At 20.9% G+C, this 7,648-nt stretch overlaps 3 protein-coding genes across 7 annotated transcripts in view; 1 reads left to right on the top strand and 2 right to left on the bottom strand.

The window, feature by feature from the left end:
- The window catches only part of LOC102671440 (coiled-coil domain-containing protein 47-like), a 14,458-nt gene extending 11,782 nt beyond the window's left edge, over nt 1–2,676 (top strand). For 3 of the 4 annotated variants that reach the window (XM_031509763.1, XM_031509765.1, XM_031509764.1), the window contains exons 2-4: nt 936–1,932; nt 2,019–2,190; nt 2,273–2,676. In XM_031509763.1, coding sequence (XP_031365623.1) covers nt 941–1,932; nt 2,019–2,190; nt 2,273–2,512 — 1,404 coding nt within the window. In that variant the 5' untranslated portion in view covers nt 936–940 and the 3' untranslated portion in view covers nt 2,513–2,676. Of the gene's footprint in view, nt 1–6; nt 203–935; nt 1,933–2,018; nt 2,191–2,272 lie in introns of those variants that run through there. The other variant, XM_006614220.2, reaches the window with a different exon arrangement.
- Nucleotides 2,677–3,940: 1,264 nt separating this feature from the next.
- On the bottom strand, nt 3,941–5,538 carry LOC102671307 (PI-PLC X domain-containing protein 3). Its single transcript, XM_006614217.1, has 2 exons — nt 5,054–5,538; nt 3,941–4,795 (listed from the first exon to the last, which is right to left on the bottom strand). Exons 1-2 carry the CDS (start codon nt 5,196–5,198, stop codon nt 3,942–3,944), a joined length of 999 nt encoding a protein of 332 aa, XP_006614280.1. The 5' UTR covers nt 5,199–5,538; the 3' UTR covers nt 3,941.
- Nucleotides 5,539–6,549: 1,011 nt separating this feature from the next.
- The window catches only part of LOC102671064 (cytochrome P450 6A1-like), a 4,600-nt gene continuing 3,501 nt past the window's right edge, over nt 6,550–7,648 (bottom strand). For both annotated transcript variants that reach the window (XM_006614215.1, XM_006614216.1), the window contains 2 exons: nt 7,069–7,320; nt 6,550–6,954 (listed from right to left, as the gene is read on the bottom strand). In XM_006614215.1, coding sequence (XP_006614278.1) covers nt 6,770–6,954; nt 7,069–7,320 — 437 coding nt within the window. In that variant the 3' untranslated portion in view covers nt 6,550–6,769. The remainder of the gene's footprint in view (nt 6,955–7,068; nt 7,321–7,648) is intronic.

Genomic DNA, 7,648 nt, shown 5'->3' with positions numbered 1-7,648 from the left:
TTTTCTGTTACAACGAATATTTGATTAAGGAAATGACATATATATATATATTTCTTGAATAGAGTTTCGTGGCATGCAATGCAAGTCACTTCTTCGAAAGGGTGTTGTGATAGTGTTATTTCATACAAACATTGCTATATTTAATTAATAAGTGAAATCAATGTTGAAAAACTGGAACTATTTTATATAAATTAATAGTGAAGTTAGTTTAATACATTAAATCGATAAATAAAAATTTTGTACATAAAATTACTATAATAAAAGTTTTATCAAATATATGATATTTTACTGTAAAATTATATATATTTCTGGAAATTATACAATTTCATACAATTCATTTAAAATTAATTCACACATAATTAATTTAAATTATTTACAGTTAATATAAAATACTATATTATTTACTAATGTATATTACTTACAATTACTATTTTTCGAACAAAATAAATAAGATTATGTTTCATTAAGTTATATATATATATATATATATATATATATTTATCCTATAGATATATATATTTATACTTATATATATATATAACTTATATACTTATATATATATATATATATATATATATATATATATATATATATATATATATATATATATATATATATATATATATATATATATATATATATATATATATATATATATATATATATATATATATATATATATATATATATATATATATATATATATATATATATATATATATATATATATATATATATATATATATATATATATATATATATATATATATATATATATATATATATATATATATATATATATATATATATATATATATATATATATATATATATATATATATATATATATATATATATATATATATATATATATACATTTTATAAAATTTATCATTTTAAAATAACAATAATTTATATTACTGTTTTTGTTTCAGACAAAATGAAATTGTGGTTAGTTATACTTCATATCGTTTTAGTTGCAACCAATATATGGGTCACAGCACATTTTCATGAGGAACTTCCTGAAGATAATGAATTTGCTGAGTTTGAAGATTTTGAAGAAGAAAAAACAAGTCAAACAATTAATGACCGTAATACAGAACATCTTCAAGAATCAAATAATAACCAAGATTTTGAAGAAGATGATGTTTTAATTGTTGATGGTGATAGTGAATTTGATCATTTTCAAGATGAAGAAGAATTTGAAGGATTAGATGCAGCTGGAGGAAATGCTGGACCAAAAAGTGATGAACCATCTACTTTAACAATTACAAAAATACCACTTCATTTACGTGCAAGATGGGATAGTTTTTACTTAGAAATATTAACAATCATTGGATTATTAGTATATTTCATTAATTATATAGCAGGGCGTTCCAAAAATGCCCACATAGCAGAACTATGGCTCATAGAGCATAAACAGCTTTTGCTAGACAATTTTTCTCTTGTTGGTGATACAGGAAAATCAAATGAAGATACATCTGAAAATGGTTTGGTAAAAGAAAGTCAATCTCATTATAGTTTATATTGCTCAGGAAGAATTGGATGTGATTCCATGTTAATTGAATTGAAATTAATTAAAAGACAAGATTTAGTTGCAGTATTAGCACAGCTTGTACGGCCTCAAAATGATCAAGCCCATATACGTGTAGAATTAGCAAAAGAAGAAACAGATAATTTTGTATTAGCAATTGCTACAAAAAAAACTGCTATGCATTTAGTACGTGATATGGCTGATATTAGCGTTTATTGTCCAGAAAAGAGACCAGGAGAAAAATTTGGTCTTCCATCAGGTTTCTATGTAATGTCTGAAATTGCTGAAGCAGCATCAGCTATTTTAGATACAAGAGTTCTACAAGCATTTTCAAAGTTTGCACCATATATAGATTATATACATATTAGTGATCAATTTAGTGGTCCTAAACAACAAGAGTAAGTGGTAACAAATGCATTTTATTTAAAGAATATCTTTTTTTATTTTTATAATTTAATATACTTCACTTTTATTTTTATTTAAGAGATACAACTCAATTAACAATGCCTGAAGTAAAAAGAGTTTTACTTGTTGGACTAAATATAACTATTAAAGGACGGACTACTAATGCAGAAGGTCAAGAAAAACTAAAACTTCTTTTACAATTAACATTTTACTTATTAGATAAATTACGTCGTTTTAAATTATCTAAAGAGGTTTGTTCATATTTTATTTTTTTTTAAATTATATTATCTTAATATATGATATTATCTTATATTGAATTTTCATTTTATTTAGGGTAAAAGTAAAGCAGATAAAAATAGATTAAGAGTAGAAGAAGCATTCTTAAAAATAACTCATGCAGCTAGAGCTGAAGCAGCAGCACAGCGTAGAGAAGAACGTCGTAGAGCTGAAAAAGAACGTATACTACAAGAAGAAGATCCTGATAAACAAAGAAAATGGGAAGAAAAAGAACAACGAAGACTTGCTAAAAAACGAGCACCCAGAATGAAACAACTTAAGGTTAAAGCATTATGACCAAATAAAATTAATTATAGAGAATTTGTTGAAATTTCTGAAGAGCTATAAGTTGCTCAATTGAACTGCCTATTTAGTTTAACTCATATAGTGAAATTATATTATTTCATTCATCTTTACACATTTTTGCACTATAAAATTTTCAATAAATGATTTTTAATTATTATAAAAATTATAGGTAGATTGCATACTTAAAATTGATAATTACTTATATATTTTTTTGTTCTTAATTTGTGATATGTAATGTAATATATATCTTCATTTTGTTTTCATATTGAAAGTATATCATTACTGTTATGTATTTATTTTATGTCATAATTATTGTAACTTAAATAAGTTATAAACTGGACATAAAATCTTAGAAAAATTTCTTTTGATTTGATAAAAATAGAACAATATATTATTAATATATTAATTTACAATTTTAATATTATTTATTACATAATTTTTTTTTAAATTCATCTTTTTATGTCATGACTTCTTAACTAAATATATACATGATAACCCATAACATATAAAACAATTCTGTTATATATATATTATTTTAATTATAAATCGTATATCAAGATATATATAAATAATCATATATTTAAGATATATACTTTTCATTAAATTAAATTCCATTATTATAATATGCAGGGCAATATATTTTCCATGTACAAGATGAAATTATATATTTCTTTAAACTATCTTTAAAATTATTAGAAATAAAAAAAAATCTTATTTTAGTCTTCTAATAATTTTAAAGATCTTTTAAACTCTGCCTAATTGTATGAAACATGCAAAATAATTAAAATCAAATGGAACAAATGAGAATAGAAGAATATAAATTAATAGAACAAAAAAAAAATTAAGAATATAAAAGAATAAAATAAATTCATATAAAATTTATATTTATTTATATATTGATTCATATATCATATATAATATCAATTGAATGCAATATTTAAATAAGTTATATATTAATAATTATTATTTAAATAAATTGTGTGTTTAATGAATATAGAAAAATGTAAACTCATTTTAAATTTTAAATTAATTTTAAATTGCTTAAATATATATAAATATTATTTTGAAAATATTTTTTCAATTAATTTTTTAATATTATATTTGTACAATTCAAAATTTTAAAAAAATAATGTACAACATTGCAGCAATTCATATTATAAGAAAGAATATTGTTATTGAACAAAAATTACAGAAAAATAAAAACATTTAGATTTTTAAGGAAATAATGTGAGCATAAATTTATTATAGTATTTATTATATATACAAATAAATATTTCTTTAAACATAAAATAAATTTTTCGTTAAAAATATATGATAAAAGATAATCTTTAAAATAATTTATCACAACCAGTTTGCATTGAAATTGTAAATTTCATATTTATCTTGTATATAAGTATTCAAGTACAAAATATTTCATAAATTATTGTAAGTCAAAAATTTTCTTATTGCTATCAATAACTGTCTTACAAAATAAAAAATTGTTATCAGATATAAAATCAGCTATAATGATATTTAAACCACCACGACCAGGTCGTTTGTGATTTATCCAAAGAAGAATTGCTTTTTGACATAATGGTATTAAATCTCTCTGTAATGTTCCACATAAATGTTTCAATATATATGAAATATCAGGAGTTAAAAGACATTGTGATATAAAACCGATTTCCAATGGCCGCGCTTTTAATTTTATATCTAAAAAATCTATAAGTTCGTTAACCCGAACAGTATTAGGCCATGGAGTGCGCCACAAACAACTTGGCCATAAATTTGAATAATTTTGTGCAAATACATTTCTATAAATAACGATTACTTGATATTTTTCTAAATTAAGCCAATTTAATGTTATATGATCAAACATAGAAGCTACGGGACACAATTTCGTCTGAAATATTCGAAAAATTGTTTCAACAAGATGAGAATGATCCATTTCTGAGAACGAATAGAAATGCTGAAAATCTAAGATTACAATTTCATTATTATGGAAAGATAGCCATTCTGCTATTTCTTGTAATGGTTGATATATTTTCGATCCATATAAACCATGAACAAAATAAATATTTGCATCTGTTGGCTTGGTTGCAACACGTAAATCCAGATATCGTATTCCACCATTGAGCTGATCCTTAATATTTTCATGTTGTGTAATAGACCAATTAAAAATAATGGGTTTTGAGACGAATGAACAATAGCGACCAAAAGCTCTGATATATTTTGGTTCATCGGGTCCCACATCATTATGTCGCTTTATGGTATAAGTCATCGTATCATGAGAACCTATTAAGAATTATCAATTCACGTTAACATTGATAACTAAATTTATTACTTTGAGGTCAATTTAATCATACAATGTAATTTTAAAATTATTTTAATTTATTAATATATTTTAATTTATTAATATATAATCAATTTTAATTAATTCTGATTTAATAAAACTAAAAAAATTTTTTTAATTCAAATGAATATAGATTTTAGATCATAGAATTTAATTTAAAATATAATTTTCATAAAATAAGAAAATATTTTGAAACTTACCGGGTATTGCCAAATATATTATGGGAAGATTTTTCAAAGCTTCCGGCAGTTGAGTCATCCAGTATTCTAGTTCTTTGTTTAAAATAATATTGTTTCGTTTTGATCTATGTAAAACATTGTCAGTGTCTTTCATTTCGTATTCCATATTATTTTATTTTTAGTGTTGGTTACGTAATGATTTTTTTTAATGAATTTATATAATGAAAAAATAGAAGATGTAGGTGTATATTACCTACAATCAAGTGACGCGTCAGTTGATGTTCTCCATCCTTTATAGGTTTTTTCAAATTAACGTTCCCACGGTGATGTATTAATCACCTTGCACCTTCTTCCGACACAGAAATGAACGGTACAGATTCATAAAACTTAACCTCATGGTCATTTAATTATCCTATCCCTCTTTCCTACAATAAGGAAGTTAACTGCACGAGTTTATTACAACATAATATTGCTGACATGATATTGGTAACATACTTTCATCATATTTATTTATTCAGTGAAAGTTGCACATTATTGTAACTTCATAAAATTTATATTGAAATTACAATATATATATATATTTATTATAGCATATTTTTATGAATAAAATTGTAAGATGATTTTTTTCATTAAATAAAATAAAGTTTAAAAATATTTAAAATGTAAAAATATTTAATAATCTTAAATAGTGAAATTTTATTATAGTTTTAATTGAAAATTTTAATTTTAAATGATAAACTAGAAAAATAAAGTAGAAAATAAAATAGATAGATAATTTTTTTAACGATACAATTATTATAGTTTAATAATTAGAAATTAAAATTTAATTTTTAAATTTGAATAATTCTCATTATATCGATGTAATAAAAGTTTTTAATTTTTTATTTATTTATTTTATGTATTTGTATATATATATTTTATATTTTCCTGTTATATTGAATAAAAACATAATGACTTTATTTTATTGTAAAATAATTATTAAATTAAATAGAGCAATTATTATATTAAAGATAAAAATAAATGAAAAGATGAGAAAATGATCGATGAAATTTAGTCAATATCGTTCACAATATTCTTTGTCACATATATTATATATTTTATTTATTATATACTCTTATAATCTATAGATCATTTAATTCAAATAAATTTTATGTTCAAATGTAAAAAATGAAGTTTAATAGAGAAAAAATTAATTAATTTCAAAAGTAAATAACTATTAAAATTAATTTTACTTGTATAAAGTTAATGTATATAATATAATGTATATATAAGTTATATAATTTGTTTAATTCAATTTTTAAAATATGAGTTATAAAAATCATTATATAGAAAAATCATATTTAAAGAAACATTATTGAATAATTATTCTTTTTTTTTCTTGTATTTTTTATATGTACATATATATATTATTTAGCATTTGTTATTTATACAAGATTTTTTTTTGTTATTTATAACAAGATTTGTATATATAATTAAATATATAATATAATAATAATAAAAATAATAAAACAAGAAAATCCAATTTATACATTTATAATTAATCATTTCATATTATGCTATCTAAATTTTTTCAATTAAAAATTAATATTATAATAAAATATTTTATATCATGAATACATAAACAAAATATAGCTCTTATCAATATAGTTGATTCTGATAATTCAATAAAAAATATAAATTTTTTTGAAATGTTTTTCATTGAATTATCGGAACCAATTTAAACTTTTCAAAATCTCATCAGTTTAAAATCTCTTCATTTTTTATTTTTGTAAATTTTAAATATATTCCTCCTTTTGGTGTTAATAAGAAAGCAGCTGGATTAATTTCATATGGAATCATAGTTTTATTGCAAACTTCAACTTTATAATTCCAAAGTATTGTTATCAAACCAATTTTGGATTGGTAAACTGCAAATCGTGCTCCTGAAATATATGTTAAAAATATTATTGAATATGATAAAATTGAAATTTTTATCACAATATCTTTCTTTAAATTTGAATTTTTAAGATATAAAAAAAAATTATAGATAAATATACCAATACAATTTCTGGGTCCATCACCAAAAGGTAAATAGTGCATTGGATGTCGTGTTGCAATGACATCATCATTAAATCTTTCAGGAATAAAAGCATCAGGATTTGGATAAATCTTAGGATCATGATGAATTGCATATAATGGTATCCATACAAAACTCTTTTCTGGTATAGAAACTTTTGTATTATTAAAAGTATAATTAGTTATTGATTTCCTTAATATAAGTGGTCCAGGTGGATATTTTCTTAATGTTTCTATAAAAGAAAAATATTTGATTTAAATAATAACAATGATCAATAGTAATTAGCAATTGCTATTGCAATCAATTAACAATAGCAATATAATATTTTAAATTTTAAACAAGTTATCTGTATTTATTCTTTTCTTTAAAAAATGAAAAACATGAAAAATTTTTAAAAAATACAATTGAAAAAGAAGATTTCATTTGTAAGATTTTTTGATATTACCGATATTGTAACATAAGATTATATAAAATTATAGATAATATAAAATATAGATGATATAAATACAAAATATAGTAAATAAATCGTTCCAACATACGAATGCAACAAACGAACCCAA

Source organism: Apis dorsata, unplaced genomic scaffold, assembly GCF_000469605.1.
Source record: "Apis dorsata unplaced genomic scaffold, Apis dorsata 1.3 scaffold_172, whole genome shotgun sequence".
Classification (NCBI taxonomy): Eukaryota; Metazoa; Arthropoda; class Insecta; order Hymenoptera; family Apidae; genus Apis; species Apis dorsata.
This window is presented reverse-complemented; position numbering and strand designations above follow the sequence as displayed.